General features: G+C 37.7%; 2 protein-coding genes across 3 annotated transcripts; one reads left to right on the top strand and one right to left on the bottom strand.

Annotated features, from left to right (window-relative positions):
• The first annotated feature begins 185 nt into the window (after positions 1-185).
• On the top strand, positions 186-9,229 carry LOC145239675 (ubiquitin carboxyl-terminal hydrolase 12-like). Its single transcript, XM_080103053.1, has 8 exons — positions 186-487; positions 802-885; positions 1,163-1,400; positions 3,369-4,042; positions 4,194-4,270; positions 4,468-4,551; positions 7,130-7,327; positions 8,184-9,229. The coding sequence occupies exons 1-8, from the start codon at positions 461-463 to the stop codon at positions 8,356-8,358; spliced, it is 1,557 nt and encodes a 518-aa protein (XP_079959179.1). The 5' UTR covers positions 186-460; the 3' UTR covers positions 8,359-9,229.
• Positions 9,230-9,696: 467 nt separating this feature from the next.
• LOC145239674 (bile acid-sensitive ion channel-like) lies at positions 9,697-18,356 on the bottom strand. 2 transcript variants are annotated; one of them, XM_080103052.1, is made up of 11 exons: positions 18,207-18,356; positions 15,932-16,093; positions 15,460-15,537; positions 15,184-15,352; positions 14,492-14,611; positions 13,850-13,999; positions 13,414-13,514; positions 13,045-13,157; positions 12,748-12,894; positions 12,129-12,287; positions 9,697-10,568 (listed from the first exon to the last, which is right to left on the bottom strand). In XM_080103052.1, the coding sequence occupies exons 1-11, from the start codon at positions 18,302-18,304 to the stop codon at positions 10,309-10,311; spliced, it is 1,557 nt and encodes a 518-aa protein (XP_079959178.1). In that variant the 5' UTR covers positions 18,305-18,356; the 3' UTR covers positions 9,697-10,308. The 2 variants fall into 2 exon arrangements, with proteins under 2 accessions (XP_079959178.1, XP_079959177.1); XM_080103051.1 differs by having other exon boundaries at positions 15,451-15,537.

An 18,356-nucleotide genomic window follows, 5' to 3' on the forward strand; every position in this document is an offset into this window, starting at 1 on the left:
TTGGAAGTTTTCAAAATAATATGTAGTTTATTATCATGTACTTTTTAGTTATTATTACCATGGCAGTCTTGATTTTGAGAATTAATTTTTATGTTTTTGCAAAAATGGAAGTTAATGTTTACGTGTGTTTACTTATATATGATTATGCACCTTTTCAAAACTTATTAGAAAAAAAGGTTATGTACTTAATAAAATGCATAGTGATATCGAAATATCATAATCAACAGCGTGTGCTATTTAACAGTGTCCAAACTATATGCATTGTAATTAAATGTATCTGCTGCTAATACACTTTGATGGTATGCTTTGTGGCTATGTAAAAAGGTATTGGGACTATTTGCATAATATGACAGAAATTTCCTTTGTGCAGCTGGTTTTTTTCTAGGAACATTTACAAATTGTGATAAGCTTCATTTTCATCTGTGGAATGTCCACAGTTGCCACCGTATCAGGCTAGTTCATGAAGGGGTGTTTGCCTAATATTATGGTAATTGTTTTGACTTTTTTAATTTTTTTTGTTGTTGATGTGGCCAATATTACAAAAATTATTATCAAACTGTTTATGTTGGTTGTTCATAGAGGTACATGCTCGAATTTGCCTCACAGTTGCATGTTCACAAACTGCCCAAATTTACTATCGAACTAATTTTAAGCAGTCCCAAAGTGGTTACACTTACTTTGAGAACGATGAATATAAACAAACCGCTTGTGTTATAATACTAAATATAAAGCTTTTCATAATAAATTACCTGTTCTTGGTTGCATTTTTGACTTGGTTGATGCAGATTTTTTTTCTTGCAGGGAGCAAATGCTTCAGCTGCACTGATGAAAGAAATCGGTCCAGAACAGTTTCCTCCCAATGAAAGATACTTCGGGTTGCACAATGTATGTAATTGTTGATATAAAAGTTGTACGACAATTGGCCTGTAGTTGGGGGCTGAATTAATTCAGGTTTAAATTTATGTGTATTATTTAAGTTTAGGTGTGATTTGCACTGTACTGACATCTTCTATTGTCTTGCCTTATGAATATTATGCCCCAATGAAATTTAATAAGTTGGTGTTAAAATGCGTAGACGGCAGATTTTTCAGTCACTTTATATGTACACTTTTAGGAAATGTAACACCACTTATGCATTAACTATCACATTTTTTTTTTCTAGTTTGGCAACACCTGCTACTGCAACTCAGTGTTGCAAGCGCTTTTCTTCTGCCAACCATTCCGTGACAGGGTACTGCAGTATCGCACTCAGCAGCATAATGGAAAACATGGCTCAAACGGCAAAAAGGATACCTTGCTGGCTTGCCTATGTGAACTCTTCTACAACATTGTAAGCCAAAAGAAGAAATGTGGGGTACTGCAGCCCAAGAAGTTTGTAGCCAGACTGAGAAAGGAGTATGGTGAGTCTTTGGTTGTTTGATATATTATAATGTTTATTTGTTTGAAGTAAAATCTCTACATATTTTATGTCCCCGATCTGTTATTACATTGTTATGCAATGTGCATTGTATTTCTGTGTGTATTTATTGTGGATCCCCTTCCCTGAAGACGACACATTGTTTGTTTACTGTTTTTCGTTTTTCAGTCTAATGCTGGTTTGTTCTAAACTAGTGGTTCCCAACCTTTTTGTAGTCATTGACCCCTTTTATAAATGTTATAGGTTCGCGGAACCCCAACGCATTTTAGTCTTGTTATGTTTTTTGTTTCCTGCATTATACGTTATTATACTTTCGCTTATCAGGGCAGAATTTCAACCTTCACAGTCCCTCAATCTCAATAAAGTTCTGTACTGTAGCAGTCAATGCAACGAAGAGATAAATTTTCTGGTGTACAATACTTGAAACAAAGCACAATAAGTTATATTGTTAATGTGCGTTGTCACAATGGAGGTAACCATTACAAGTTTTCTGATCCAAGGGTTTGATAAACAGTTTGCACTCAGATGCAGGATTGTAAAAACGGTTTGGGAACTTAAAAATAATGTACTGTTGTTAACATGGGCGCCGGACGAAAACCTGGGGTATGCCGCATACCCGAAAATTGGACCAACGTTAATTAGTCATGCGTTATTGCTTCATAGAAATTATTCTGATACGATCCAATACGTAACATACACAATTGATTTCAATCGCGGTTATTATTTCACAGCCCATGAATTATTCGCAAAAATGACAATTGTGACGTCTTCAAGAAGCATTAGAATTTAAACATTAAAGGGTGTTAAAAACCACAACAAAGGTATTGGCGCTGACGCTATAGCGGCTATTACGTCAACAAACACGTGATAAAAAGTTTAGCGTTTGTAAACTAAATTATGAGAATACAGTTCTAACTTACAACTGCCTCTGCCGCAAGGTCAGCGACTGTATAGTTTTAACCGAAAAAACAACAACGCCAATTGTCACGTCACAAACGTAAGGTTGGTATTTAATTAACTTGTTAGCTTGTCGAAAGTTTCTGGCAGTTTAGTACATCGTTTAAAGTACACTAAACTTTAAAATTAATAATGCGTCACATACAATTCACTGGGTTAAATAGGCTACACGTTGTAAACGAAACAAACGACTTTAAAACGTATAAAACGATTTTTTGGCCACAAGTGTTTGCGCTTTGTTGCGTGAAAACAAAGATTTTTTATAATAGTTGTTACAGAGAAGAAAATAAAAACATTATAGTAATTCGTGACGTTAGGTGACGTCCGAGCTAACTCTTTTTTATAACTTATTTATTGTTCCGCCTCCCCGTAATTTCGGCAAGTGGGTCCCATTTTTGTAATGTACAACGCGGTGTGTTACTGGGCACAAACATGTGTTGATTTGCAACAGTAGCAGAAGGGTCTAGTGGTGGAATTACGTTGTGTAAACTCATATACTGCAAGCTTTAACGTAATCTCACCCAACAAGAAATAAATTTGGTATTTTATGACGTCATCTAATATGGCATACCCGGGAAAAATTTAAAGTCGTCGCCTATGGTTGTTAATGCTACTGCAATTGTTTGCCTCCATGGACCCCCTGAAACCATCTCATGGACCCCTTGGGGGTCCTCGAACCCCAGGTTGGGAACCACTGTTCTAAACGCTTGGTCAAGAAAGAGTGCTTCAAACTTATTCTAATGTACACACATGTTAGTTAGCTATCCAACCTTGATCCACCCAAAGTTTAAACAGGGATGATCCAGCAGTCCCCCAAAATGTGAAATTTTAATTTTTTACATACTGTTTATGGCCAAGTGTAGTATATATTGTTTATGGCCACCCCAATCCATTTTTGAAGATAAATTTACCCTGTCCATTTTGTTCATATTCTTTACCAAATGTTTAATATCTTCTTGACACATGCAACAATAGTACTTGCTGTTATTTTCAGAGTCATTTGACAATTATATGCAGCATGATGCTCATGAGTTGTTCAATTGTCTTCTCAACTCCATTCACCTTGTTCTAATTGAGGAAAAGAAAGCTGAACGTGAAAGAAAGCGTCTGGAGATGCAATCATCCACAACCAGCCAGGGAAACGGTGTAAAAAGGGAGCGACTGAGCTTTTTCAGATCAAAAAAGAAAGAAGATAAGGACATCCACACCTTGTCTTCTAAAGTTGGAGCCAGCTCATTTGTTCCATCCGACACCATGCCAAGTACTTCAGCTGCCCCCGATTCACTGGAGATCCAAAATATAACCAGTGCAGGTTCATCGTCGTCCCTAGCAACCTCCGACTCACCAGCCTCCACTGCAGACACAAATGAATCCTTAATGGGAAATGGCCAAGTTCCTAAGGTTGACCAGGAAAGTAGTGATGAAGGAAAGCCCCAAAATGGGCATCTCAGCACTGAAGAATCAACACCTTCAAAGACTTTTAGTTTCTTTTCTCGCAATAAGTTCTCCAAGAAAGCATCCAGTTCCAAGTCTTCGGAGTTGTCCAGCAGCAACTCAAATGTGCCCCATCTGGAGGAGGAAGATGAAAGTGAAGCAAATAACACCTGGATTAACGACATCTTCCAGGGAACTTATACAACTATCACAAGATGTTTAACTTGTGAAACGGTAATTTCCAGAGTAGATTTGCATAATGTTATAGGCATTAATTTCTGTGTAGCCTAATTGTGTGCTACATTGTATGCAAATTTTATGTAAATTGCCTTGTCTGTGTTATCGTACATAATCATCAAATTGAATTTCGTTTGGTACATTGCAGGTAAAAAATAAAGATGAAGACTTTCTTGACCTATCTGTTGACATTGAGCAAAATACTTCCATAACACACTGCCTAAGGTTGGTTGTCAACAAGTTGCAAAATACATTAAACATTTCAATTAGAGCCAAAGTATTTGGTCATAGATCATGAGACCGGATTTAACTTTTCCAAATTACAGAACAAATTAGTTTTGGAGCCTTGACAAATCAGACAATGTGTTGCTAATGCCATAAGCCAAAGCCATGTGCTTAATATCCTTCCTTATATTTTTCAGAGTTTTCAGCAACCAGCAAATGCTCAGTGGTGAACATAAATATTCGTGTGAAGTTTGCAGGAGCAAGCAGGAAGCCCAAATACAGTAGGATAACTTCACAAAAATTTACTTGTATACATATATATATTTTTATGTATAGTCAAGTGGGGTAAAAAAAAAACAATTTTTTGAAACTTTGTTGCCAAACTTTTATTTTAGGCACCAAAAGGTCAGTTTTTCTTCCCAACAAAGCTGATAGGACTACTTTTATAGTTATGTGACAAGTTTTTGATTTTACTAAAAAACAAAAAAAATATTTGACAAAAACTGTTGTTCTTTTTTAACCCGAAAAAGGTACAAAAAAAACAATGTCGGGGTAAAACAAAACAAGTGGACATTAGGACCATTTACAAAAAAATTAAGTGGCAGTTGGAACTTCAATGCAATTATATGCACTTAATAAACCATCTTGAAGTCAAAGATAAGACAGAAATTTCATTAATAACTCTGTTACAATAAATAAGCCAAAAAAACACTTGCCACTTAAAATTCTTTGTTTTCGAAATTTTACAAACCAAACTTACAGCAGTTAGTAAACTGTTTGTAAATTAATAAAACACTTTCAAATTGGTGCTAAGACTTTTCATGGCTTTGTACCTTTATTGCACTGCATTTATTGCCTTTGATTTGGTCTTTTTTGTCATTTACCAGTCTTTTGTTGGTATGCAACTAGATTTAAATAGAGCTCACCCACTTGCTGACCGGTCATGTAACCTAAAACCTTATTGAAATAAAGCTTAATTTTCTACCCCAAACTGCTTGAATTACCACATAATGATTTGATAACCTCTTTTTCTTACTTTGTAGCATTTGTCTTTAGGCCTGGACCCCAATTTGTACTTTTAGCCATGCGGGTATACTTTTTGGTAAAAATTCCTCCAAAACTGGCCCCCAAAGCAATTTTATACAACTTTGGTTTAAGTACATGTTTTATAGGCTTTCTTTTTTATTTTCTAAACTTCCAGGTGACAAATAAAAAATGTTTGGGCAAAAAAAATTTTGGGGGTGCAAAAAATGCAGTTTAGTTTTTTATTACCCCATTCCTATAGAACCGTTTGGGGTAAAAACGAACAACAAGATATCTGAAAAAATTTAAAAGCTAGCCAAGTGGAGTCTTTTTTATTTAATAGGTCATAGTTATGACACAACACAGAACAAAGGTCATTGACACCAAACTTGTAACAAAAAATCTGCAGGAAAGTTTCTAAAGGTTGTTGAAGACTTTTTAACATACAAATTTTACTAATGTTGTTTCAACCTGCAGAACTTTGCCTAGAAACAAAACCTGAGAATGGTTTATGGCTTATTTTTTAGGCAGAGAAAAAATACATCCAATGAAAAACAAAGCATTTAAAAAAAATTTTGGTTTAGCTGTGACGGTATTGTTTTTTTTTTACCCCAACTTCAGTAAAAAAAAATTTTTACCAATTTGACTATATGTGACAAAAATATTAATGAAAGTTGACTAAACTATTTTGGCACAAGTCAATTTCTATTCTGTTCTGCCAAAAAAATAAAACATATTTACTTTACTTTTTACTAAGTTACTTTATTATCTACATACCTAAAGGGACCAATTAGTGATATGATTCTCTTTCTTTGTGCTAAGTTTATCCCATTTCTACTGGCATCTTAAGGTCAAATTATCAAAAAGAGTGTGGAAATTGAATAAAATTCGCCCAGTTTGTATTGGTAATTGCATTTGTTGTCATAGCCCAAAAGTAACTCCGCCCTGTCAAATGTTTTTGGTCAAATATGTAAGTAACATTTTCTAGTTTATCAAATTGGTCTGCTAAATCTCCATTAGGTACATTTCATTGATTGAAATCATTATTTGCCCTCATTGTAATTTCACAATATCCTATGTTTGATTTTGGGCATATTTAGTAAACAACCTCCTATGTGCTTTACCCTGTTGAATCAATCATATCAAAAATGCTATTCAAGGAACTGTGAAAGCTATCCACACATTACAATAAATATTCACACACTCTCAATGTGTAAGGCAATGTGCCCAAGTCACACTTTTATTGTCCCACATAAACTTTGGTTTGAAAGACAACAAATTAAATCATGTCATAACTTATATTGCCTTGATCTCTGCAGCCACTTTAGTTTACTCAAAGTAGTCACTAAGCACTATGACTCCGGATTGACACAGAATCATGTGGCTTCTTTTGCATGTAGAATTAATTACAACACCTGTAGCCAGCATTATTAGGAACAGCATTTCTTAACCAGTCAGTGGGGGTGCTTTCCGGGGGGCCACAAGTACATGTGCTCAACATAGCTGCACTAATCTATACACAGAACTTAACCATCTTTAAGTTGTCAGAATGACTTTCTTAGTTATTTTCATGTTAAACAAGGCATTGTGCTCTGCGACATAGCGTTTGACTTTAAGTTTCACAAGTTCACCTCATTTTTGATAAGCAGCGGGCCAGGGCTTTTGAGGGTTACTTCAAGGGTGCCATGGACTACAAACGGTTGAGAGCCACTGATTTAGAAGCCTGTGAATGCACCAATGTGTTCTTACGGGTGCACAAACACCTTGTCTGTTTATGAAAGATATACAGTACGTACTAAAAACTTGCCTGAAGTTGTTTTTTTTATTATTTTTCAGAATGCGGATCAAAAAGCTTCCAACCATCCTTGCGCTTCATCTAAAGCGTTTTAAGTACTGCGACACGTTAAACAAATACACTAAGTTGACCTATCGTGTTGTCTTCCCCTTCGATTTACGTCTCTTCAATACAACCGACGACGCATCCAATGCAGAACGTCTCTACGACCTCATAGGAGTGGTCGTTCACTGCGGATCGTAAGTCGTGTTTTATGCATTGTTGAGACAGATAACGTACTGTTTGCCCTTTTTATGTAAAATTTCCTATGTTTATGTGTGGAAAACGAATTTTACTTTTTGTCCGATCTAAACGCCTGTTTTATTTTTAGTTCGTGCAAATAACAATTTCGCGTTACATCAGGACAGTAAGCGCTACTGAATCGTATAGGCCTTTCAATATACACAAAGCAGTATCTTGGCAACTGCGTGGTTATCCCGAACTTTGGTCGTTACTTTCTCGTGATCGACATTAGGGGCTTTAATGACTTGCAATATATCAAAAGAGGTCAGGCTTTGTGAATCTTGCATTTCAAAGCACTGACCGTATTTTGTATCTCACACACGGAAGTTTCGTTACTATCTCCTCTTTTGTCCTAAACCCACACAAAACCAGATTACGATATAAATGATAGGCTAGGATGTCACTTTTTGCATCGCTATATATTAGGTATGTGGACAGATTGAAGTAGGTGCAGATTAAGGCTTGCAATGTGGAACGAGCCTTTTTAACCTAAAGCGCCGTTGGGCAAACCGACTTATTTGTCAGGCATTGCATTTTATTCCTGAAATAGGAGCCACATGCAAAACGTTGTTTATTTAACTTGCGTCACTTTGGTCAGATTCATATGCGACGAGCATTTTTTAACTTAAAGCGTGCACACAGACTTCCTGTTTTGTTATGCATTACATATTAGGTTGGTTATCCCTGAAATAGGGCCCTTATACCAAACATTCTTTAATTAAGCTTTGGCAATTTTTGCTCAGAATGCGTTTGTATAAATTTGTGTCCGAAATTAACAAAACATAGCCTAACCATTACGTTACTCTTGCGCAGCGGACCGTATCGGGGTCACTACGTGTCAATTGTCAAAAGTCATGACATGTGGCTTCTTTTCGACGACGACAACGTGGAGAAGCTGGAGCCGAGCGGCATGGAGGATTTCTATGGTGTGACCGCCGACAAAAACTCCGAGTCGGGATATATTCTCTTCTACCAGTCGCGGGAATAAACCCACCACCGCTACATGTCGCTGCGGAGGCGTTACACTACACTAGACGGCAATTGACTATACATATGCGTGTATAGCACTGGGACTGCTTAGTTGCATGCATTGATGATATTGAGCGCTTGATTGTACACGGTCAGGTGATCAGAACACAGCCAAAGGTTAACTGTAGCCAAAATCTACCACGCTAATGGTTCTGTGTAAAATATTGCCAATTCCGTATATGGTGGCTGCAAACGTTCAAGGTAGTTCGCATAACTTTGTATGGATTTACGCCTGTAGCTATTTGTGCTTAACTATAAGCCTTATTAGGTTTGGACCTTTGCTTTTTTGTGGTCGGGTAACGCTATTTGTGTACAGTCTTCAAAAATCTAACCTAATTCCCTATTTTTTTCAACGCAAACGTTTCTGATTGTTTTCGTGGTACACTACTTGGCCAAAAGTAAATGGTTCGTTTTGCGAAAGTTATTATTTTGCCACTAAAACGGAAAATCAATTTTCGCAAAAAGATTTTTACAAGACCTTTACAAAGTGCTATTTTTTAACTTAACCCACAACGATTATAGAGCAACCAGTATGGTTTGTGCACATTTGTTGCAAAAAAGTAACTTTTAAAGCTATAAAAATGGCTGCAAAAGCTGAAATTTCAGAATACTTCGGCTCAGTGTTGGCCGCTAAAACCATGTACATAGTAAGATTAAATTTTAAATCTAGTTGACTGTTGATTTCCACCGACTGCGTGTTCCCTGCGTTCTAATTCCTTCCGCTTCAGTCTTTTTGTTCCAACTTGTTGTTGTTTGCGGCTTGTTGCGTTCGCATAGAGCTCTCCCTTGCTTATAATTGGCAAATAAATGAAACTTTAACGCACCACAAATGTTGTGCGACGTGTATTCCATGTTTAAGGAAATGCGACTAAAATTTTCATGTCCCAATTCGGTCGCGAAATACGCAATCCTTAGATCCCATAGTTCAATGGAGTAGGCTAAACACAACACTAAGACACCTTGTAGTTCAGTGGTTCTCAAAGTATGGGTCGCGACCCAAACATGGGTCGCGCAGGGTAAAAAAATGGGTCGCGCTATGGTGATTCAATTCTGCCTAAATGAACTTTTTTCATTTCATTTTTCAAGTATTTTCAGTTCCTAGTCATGACTGAATTATTGTATCATAGGCATTTTATGTGGCTTTATCATCGTAACCTTGGAGTATTGCATCATAAGTAAGTGGTTTTCTGAGAGTTTAGATGGCACCCAGCTACAGTATTACCATAGCGAAATACGGCCTCACTCGACCACGTCGTTCGGCAAAATGAGCCAATCAATCATTACAACATACAGACCATAGGCTTCCAATATTCTGTTACGCACTCGGCGATTGTAACGTGTTAGCACGGGGAATGATAGGAGGTTATAAATCATGCGAAACTAAACTTGGAATGTAACAGTTAGCATTCAACGACAAGTAGGTATTCGTAAGTTACAAGAAATAAAAAATACACATTTTGATGTTTGAGGCTTGGGTCGCAACATGTTCATAAAGCTCAGATTTGGGTCGCGCACAAACAAGTTTGAGAACCACTGTTGTAGTTGGACTGACTTAAATAATGCGTTGGAAAAGAAACAGCAGTTTTGTATGAAAACTTTCAGTATCAGACTGATGTTTTTGCACAAAGGGTTTTCTCCTGGCAACAAAGGGGACAAATTTACACCATTCCGTTTTGCTTACGTACAAAGAATTTACATTTTTTGTGTCTACCCAATTCGTAAGCTTATTAGACTTTTTAAAATTAAAAAAGGTATGTCTTGAGCGGTGTAAACCTTATTTGTTTCTGGTTTGACAAACATTTTTTGTTCTGCCAAATGTATCCTGCAAGATGGTACAGAACTGCAATTTGGAGTTCTAACTGTAATTTGGAGTTCTCTCTCTCTATTGCAACTAAAGAGAAACGCCTACTTATGACCCTTTTGCCAACTTTTCATTGGAGGTTTCGTATCTCGGTAACTCCCATTGAGTTTCCCAGGCTTTTTGTGGTTGACTGGTTTTTGCTTTATTGTCCGCAGCAGTTCCCTCTTCCAGGGCCGGTGCCGCAACCTTCACTTGGCTGCTCTTGCTGGAAAAGGAATGGGTGAATAACTTTGCGATGAGTTGAACGAATTCAGTTATGGTAACAAAACTGATTCCAAGCCAAAGACCAAGTAAGCCTCCCACGTCACCTGTAAATTAAAGGTTGGTAAATTGTTTATCCTGATAAAGCAGTGGTTCTCGCGAAACAAATATGGGTCACGCAGGGTCAAAAAATGGGTCGAGCTACGGTAATTCAATTCTGCCCAAACGAACTATTACTGAATTAAGCGACTGTAACGTCATAGCGCGGGAAATAATAGGAAAAGTTAATGATGCGAAACTGAATGTGGATATGTAGTAGTCCGCGTTTAAGGATGAGTAAGTATTCGTACAATGACAAATTTTTAGATTTGGGATTCACTTCTATCAATGATCATGGTGCTTTAAAGCCACAATGTGTGCTGTGTTATGCAGTGTTGTCGAACGAATCAAGTTCGTTTGAAGAGCTCGTTCAGCCTGCAGCTATTTTTACATGGCCAGACTCCTTTGCGGCGATGTCGTGGCCTCGAAATTGCAGTACGTCTCGTTATCGAACATCACAGTTAAATATATAAACCATTTGTTTGTAATCAATCATTGTTTCACAGAACTTTGTACTACAAATAGTTGTCTGTGTCTTTTTCTATTTCATGCATATCAGAAAAAAAACATTTTTTGAGGTTTGGGTCGTGAGGTGTTCATAAAACTCCGATTTGGGTCGCGGTCAAAAAAGTTTGAGAACCACTGTGATAAAGACATCCCGAATAAGACGTCAAACCGTCGGATTTGTTATGTATAATTGACGTTTCAACAAAAAGGAAAGATAGTGTCTGTATTACAACTGCCTTCCAGGAAAATTTTGTTTACTCTTCTTGTTTATAGTTTTTAGCATGCCATTGTCTTAAAATACAGCCTTACATGCACAAAACACTCTGCTTTCTCTTTATTATTGATATCTGCTGGTACGAACAACTATTATTTAGAAAAACGTTGGCACGCGAGGCCATTAACACATGGAAATAACAAGTAAATCGGCACGCGTCGCCTAAAAGGTTGCCGACCCCTGATCTAGGTCAAAGCAAGAGATTAAATTGAAAGTATGTTTTACTGTTTTTGTAATTATATGACAATAATGATGCAAAAATAATACGGAAAAACATTTTTACAGTTAGGTTAAAGCTTTCTAATAATTTGATTTTAAGAATCTAAAAATCACCGCAACATTTGTTTACCGTAAATCCGCACAAACACGCGTATGGGGACCCATTCGTTTTTGTTTGCAAAAACACTCGTATGTATAGATTAAATGATGTGTATGGTAAATTGGTAAATATGACATAAAATATGTAAAATGGAAGTATATAAGAAAGCCACCTTTTAGTTTTATTTGCTTTTGGCCTCTATTCATTATTCGTCAAATATTTCTTTGTTTATGATTAGGTGACAACCTAAAGGTTGCACAATTATTAAAACTTTATGCAAGGAGTAACTCTTGTGCATAATTTACGAATATTTACACGAGGAACCGATTAAAATCTTCCTTAGTTTAACGGCAAAGCTTAACTGAAAACATGTTTTTTTATTATCCAAATTGAAACACCCAGACCGACTGATGTACATGCATGGCGAAATAAAAGAAGTTTGATAACACGGTAGCTTGTGTTACATACCTAGTAAACTTATTTCACTAATAGCCTTGTCCTGGGTGATACGACTGTAACTTAGCGAGTCATAGAAGATATCCAACATAACGTGATTCTCGCGGTATCTCTGTAGCCTTTCCATTCCAATCTCATCTACGTCTACATCGTGTGAGCTCAGTACATCCGCTGTGACAGATAAAAACATTTATTTTTTTGTGATATGCGAGCCTGAATCGGTTTACAGTCTGTGATACAATGCTACACGCTTTGTTCGCTAGTGAAAGTAGAATAGTATTTTTTACTAAAAGACCTTGTCTTTGTAAGTTTTTGAAACGGTAATGTTTTACGTCAACGAAATAAAAAAAACGATGGGAAACATTACAATCGAAACAACCATGGGACAAAGGTTAATGAAGATTGTGAATCGAATTTAGGCCTAATGCACTTGATACTTCACACCTGGGCGTTGCCGGCCGCAAATTTTTGCTTTCATCACTGATTTTACCAACAGGTAAAGGGCCAATTTTTTTCTGGCTACGCCACTAGTATTTTTTCAAAACAATAATTCCAAATTTATTCAAACACCTGAATATCTTTGTAACATCAGACAAATGTGGTCAACAACAATTGCCAGACTTAATCATACTTTCATCTTTGTAGCGATTCGATGAGAATGCCGCGCCGACTGGAATGTTTGGAAAAGTCGAATAAGTGATTTTCGGGTCATAAGTGATTGAGTTGCATGGTTCGGTACATCCGCAATCGACAACTGTCTTTGTTGAGGCAAAGATACCTGTCCAATAAATATTTAAAAATTTTATTTCTAAAACTGAAATCGACTGGAAAAAGTTGGTAAGTTAGCACAAGTTAGATGTGATAATAACTTATGGTGGAATGAATTACATACTTAATAAGACAACATTGTGGAATGAAATTAACTTGCCTTCTGTTTCGCCAGAGCAGTTTAAAATTTGATGGCCGTTGCATTCTGGCACGTCGTGGTATGCCACTGCCCAAAATGGTCGACAAGAGCAATGTTTAACAATGAAGTCAACCCTGGGGACAAACGGATAAAAATATGCCTGGACAGGTAAAAGGTTTGGATAGGCCACTATTGTACAGCTGTACACAAACCATGCGCATATTTCCGAATTCGAACAACAGGGCTTTTTCAGGCAATCACAAGTCACAGCAGCGGAATTTGGAAACATTTTGGAAATATGCCAACCGTGCGTGTTTTATTTCTTAAACAACCCGTTTCGATAAATAAAAGCAATTATACACGAAATCAAAAGAAATAGGAAATTCTTACCGGCATTCCAACATACAAGCGCCCGTCGTATACTTGTCAAAGTATTTAAGTTTTTTGTTTTCCGGATGACAAACTCCCCAGGGTTGGTACATGAGCCTTCGCTGGTAAATATAGTACAGATAGTAAGATATAATTAAATTAAATAGTACATATGCCATAACACGCTGTATGACCTCGTGTTCAAAGGCCTTATTGTTTATCAAAACGCCAACTGAAGGCTTTGCGCGGCATTTTGCTAGTTGTATAACTGTAGAAAATATTTTTTTGGCAACTGTAGAATTATACATTATTCACTATAGTATTAACATGACATATTTCCTTTTCGTTTAAAACTTTAGACCACGAAGGACTTCAACACTGCAAGATTGCAATACTTACCAGCATAATACGGGAATTATGTAATGAGTGAAAGTGCTCCAAAACTTTTTTTATTTACCTCTGTCTTTCGTATTATTAAATGGCCTGCATGACCGCTCGGTATTGTTGAGCCGAAATTTTCTATATCTGGTGGCTCGTCGTGGTCGTGAATGATAACTTTGATTCCTGCCTCGGGTTTACCGTAGACAGGATGCGTGCTGTATCCCTCCTGAAAAGAAGAAACGTTCGTATGTTGCAAATTTGGGATTGACATGCCTAATTCGCGCGGAATAGTTGTAATTTTTCTTTAGGCACACATGCTTGATTAGTAAGTGTTCGCGACTGCAAAGGTTTTCTTAAGGCACAGAGAGTACCATGAATGTGCGGTGACTGGTACCGTTGAATGCTTAGTCGATTTCGGAAGTGGTGGTGTTTGCATGTGCTGTTTATTTTGCGTTGAAGAAAAAAATGCTTCAAAAAAGCTTTGTGAACTTCTGGGTTGCCATTGAAAAGGAAACACGAGGTAAGTTAAGTTACCACAGCAGTGTACACGGTACTATCACAAACGCGACATATTGATATACCATGTTAACAAGAGAAATAAACTTAAAGCATAGATCTAAATAACAAAAAATGGCCCCTTGTTTGGAAAAGATTTCGTGGTGTACTGGGAACTTTTGTTCATTTGTTAGTAGAAATCGAGTACACAGCCACACTTTACCTGGTTAATGTCCAAATACAAAACCAAGCCGTGACCGCTTCCTGGAATATTCTGTATGATGTCTTCTTGCGAAGTAAACGTGTAACACACTCCCATGGGCGTGAGGTGTTTGGTAAAATTCTACAAAAGTACCGTTAATGCAAATATTTTTGGGTGCATAGAATGCTTAATGTTTACTTTAAACTTTAATTAGCAGTGAAGTGAATCAAGAGTGTAAGTCGGTTCGGGCTTTTCGGATCGAGTTCGGGCTCAATTCGGGCCTGAATTAACATTTTTATTTATTGCTACAACTTCCAGGCCTAATTCGGGCTCTGTTAAAAAATATTTGATTCGTAAGCAAATTTTAGGCCAGGGTTCGGCAACCTTTTAGGCGACGCGTGCCAATTTACTTGTGGTTTCCTTGTGTTAATGACCTCGCGTGCCAACGTTTTTCTAAACTTTAAGACAATGGTATGATAGAAACTATAAACAAGCAGTGTAACAGGTTAAATCGTTACTTCAATATAAACACGCAAATCGGTTGGCGTACCGCAGGAAAACCACCACGCGTATCTTTGGCACGCGTGTCAGGGGTTGTCGATCCCTGTTTTAGGCCCATTTACAAATCTAATGTGAATGGCTTGCAAGTAACAATAGGCAAAAAATAATAGGTCCACCAACTGCGTTATTTCGTTTTTTAAAAATCCGCGAACCTGGATTGAGCATGGGTGCTGTTGAAACAAACAGTGCTGCAAGCTGGAGTCGTTTAAAAACCAGCCATGGCCATCGGCCTCGTCGCTTAAGTAAAACTCCCCCTTTCCTTCCTCCCGCAGCTCTTGATAAAACTTCTCAACTTCATCGGTCCAAAATTCGTCAAAATGTCTAAAACCAGGGATTTATTAATGATAACTAGTTGTCCTTTGGTAGAGCGCTATTTCAAAGCCACACAACCATGCAAATGTGGAAAGCGTTTCGCAAACCTTTCTAACCTGTCGCGGAAAGGCGACGATGCCCGGGTAAAGGCATCAACCGCCATCAACTCGTGAACATTATCGATATTGAAGAACCTGTTGAAACAGTAAACAATTGTAACATTTGTGGTCTTTATTGCTTTTGAACTTAATCTGAAACCTTTTTATGTGGTTACAAAAATACACGCAGTTGTTACATTGCATTGCGCAAGTGTTAATCAACCCTTTGGTATCAGAGGTCTTTCATTTAAAAAACAAATTTAAAGGACCCACGTATTTTTTTTAAAAAAGCAAAAAAAGCATTTGGGTCCCTTCTTTAGTCGGAATACGGCATAAGTTGTATGGTCTGTAATTTTTTAGCTTTGTACTTCATGCGAGTGTTTTGGGTCACGAGCAGGTAAAAAACATCTTTATCTGTTTTTATTTTCGCGCTTTGAGCCATTTAAGCTATAGCTGATACCATTTATATTTTACTGTTCTAGACCGGCACCTGTTGAAATTACATATTGTCACGGCAGGGAAATGAAGTTGGGACGTGTATTCCTCATGGAGCTCGGTGCTTGTCCGAAACTTGGTGTATTCCAGAACTTTCGAAGTGAGCTGCCATACTGCTGTTCCTGCGAGGGCAATGACCAAAAATGCCCAAACCAACCTAAATCAAGCAAAACCGTCAAAACACAGGATTTCTAAGAGGTAATCAGGAAAATATTTAGTCTTTGTTAACGTGGCGGTCAAACCCCATTTTTATCATGCAAGCTGGAATTGACCCAAAAGTTATTATAATCAACGTCAAGACAGACCTATCATCGAGTTATAATGGAGTTAAGTAAACATTAGAGCTAAGGCCTTTTCATATAAACTAAAGCCCAAACAAAATTCATACCTCTCATATACTACTTTTGTCCATTAACCAAAGTGCACTTTATGCCCCCAAAGGTTGACCAACTTTTTGGTTAAATGGATATATGCAAATGTTGAAACACAACAGTTGGGTACCTTTAGGTTTTTACTAGTGATGCACCGAAGTTTCGGTTGGCCGAAACATTTCGGCCGAATACGCTGTTTTTCGATGTTTTGGTTTCGGCTCAAACTTTTTTGAAAATTCGGCCGAAACCGAACTTTTTGATTGCATGGAATTAATACCCAAACTTTCATTTTCGCCAATACGAAACATCATAAATTAACTGTTTGTTGTATCTATAAAATACTTGCCACATTGTCTGCGAAATATTACAAGTTTGGTGAAGCTTTCGCATTGTGAAAGTGATTTTGGTTAGTCATAATTGAGTTCACTTGCATCAACAACACAAGGTTAAGTTAAAAACGGGTGCCTTCGAATACTACAGGTGCGCTAGGTGCGCTAGGTGCGCTTGGTACCTCGCTTGGTAACCTTTTTTCGTGCAACGTAACTTAAAAATAGTGCAGGTAACTCTCTTTGGTGCGATTAAACTCAGAATAGGTACGACGTAAGTCGAAAATACTACAGCTGTCCTGTTTTTATGCGTCAAATCGTAAATACTGCAGTTAACGTTAAAACACGCAAATAATGCTGGAAAAGTGTTACGATAGTCCCAACACATAACCAAAACCCTAAACTCTGAACCTTAAACCCTAAACCCTAAACCCTAAACCCTAAACCCTAAACCAGTGGTTCTCAAACTTTTTTGACCGCGACCCAAATCTGGGCCGTATGAACATGTCACGACCCAAGCCTCAAACATCAAAAATGTATTAACGAGACGGACTACAATTTCGAGGCCATCCATAAACGCGAGTTGTTACATCTCCCGTTAAGTTACCGGGATGCAAGATTAACTTCCTATTATTTCCCGTGCTATGACGTTACAATCGCCATGTGCGTAACAGTGAAATTGGAAGGCTATTGTCTGTATGTTGTAATGATTGGTTCATTTTACTGTACAACGTGGTCGAGTGATGTGACTTTATTTTTGCCTTAAGTAAATTTGTTTGTGTTTACTTATTGCAGTAATAGTTCATTTGTGCAAAATTGAATCACCATAGCGCGACCCATTTTTTGACCATACGCGACCCATGTTTGGGTCGCGACCCATACTTTGAGAACCACTGCCCTAAACCCTAAACCCTAAACCAGTGATTCTCAAACTGTGTGCCGCGGCACACTAGTGTGCCGTGAGAGATTTCCAAGTGTCCCGCGAAATATTTTCTGATTAAAGTGCAAACATTCCCTCATGTTTTAGGATTTATGACGAAATACTGGTGTGCATAACAACGTTTCCAAGCTCATAATTTTGTTCTTGGCAATGAAAAACATCCATAGCCACCAGAATAAAGTTGAAAATTAACATTCTGTGAACAAGGTTTTTTATGTTAACCTGCGAAGTGTGCCGCAAAAGAAAATCATAGTTTTTTAATGTGTCGCATGCTCAAAAAGTTTGAGAACCACTGCCCTAAACCCTAAACCCTAAACCCTAAACCCTAAACCCTAAACCCTAAACGTTACGTCGCAGTAACTACGAGTTTACTCGTTTCAAAAAAGGTTACCTGCACTATTTACGGGCTTTGTTGAATTAAAACGAGTTACCTGTAGTTTACCAAGCGAAGTACCTAGCGGACCAAGCGCACCTACCGCACCTGCAGTTTTCGAAGGCACCGGTTAAAAACACCCATAACAAATGCGGTTTTAGGTTCGGCCTGATTCGGTCGAAATTATTCGGCCTCGTGGCCGAATATTCGGTTTCGGCCCGAACCTTTTTAGGCGGGTTCGGTGCATCACTACTTTTTACCTGTGAAAAAGTCTTCGTTTCGGTTTAAAAACTTGAGCCATGCCGTGGCAGGTGGTGCTTTCAGCAAATTCGTGAATTACTTCCATTGTGCTCGGCATCTTTGTTGTTTACCGTTTGTTCCGTATCGATTTAAAAAGTTAACAAAAATCC

The sequence above is a fragment of the Phallusia mammillata genome, chromosome 7 (genome assembly GCF_965637545.1).
Source record: "Phallusia mammillata chromosome 7, kaPhaMamm4.hap1.1, whole genome shotgun sequence".
NCBI classification, from domain to species: Eukaryota; Metazoa; Chordata; class Ascidiacea; order Phlebobranchia; family Ascidiidae; genus Phallusia; species Phallusia mammillata.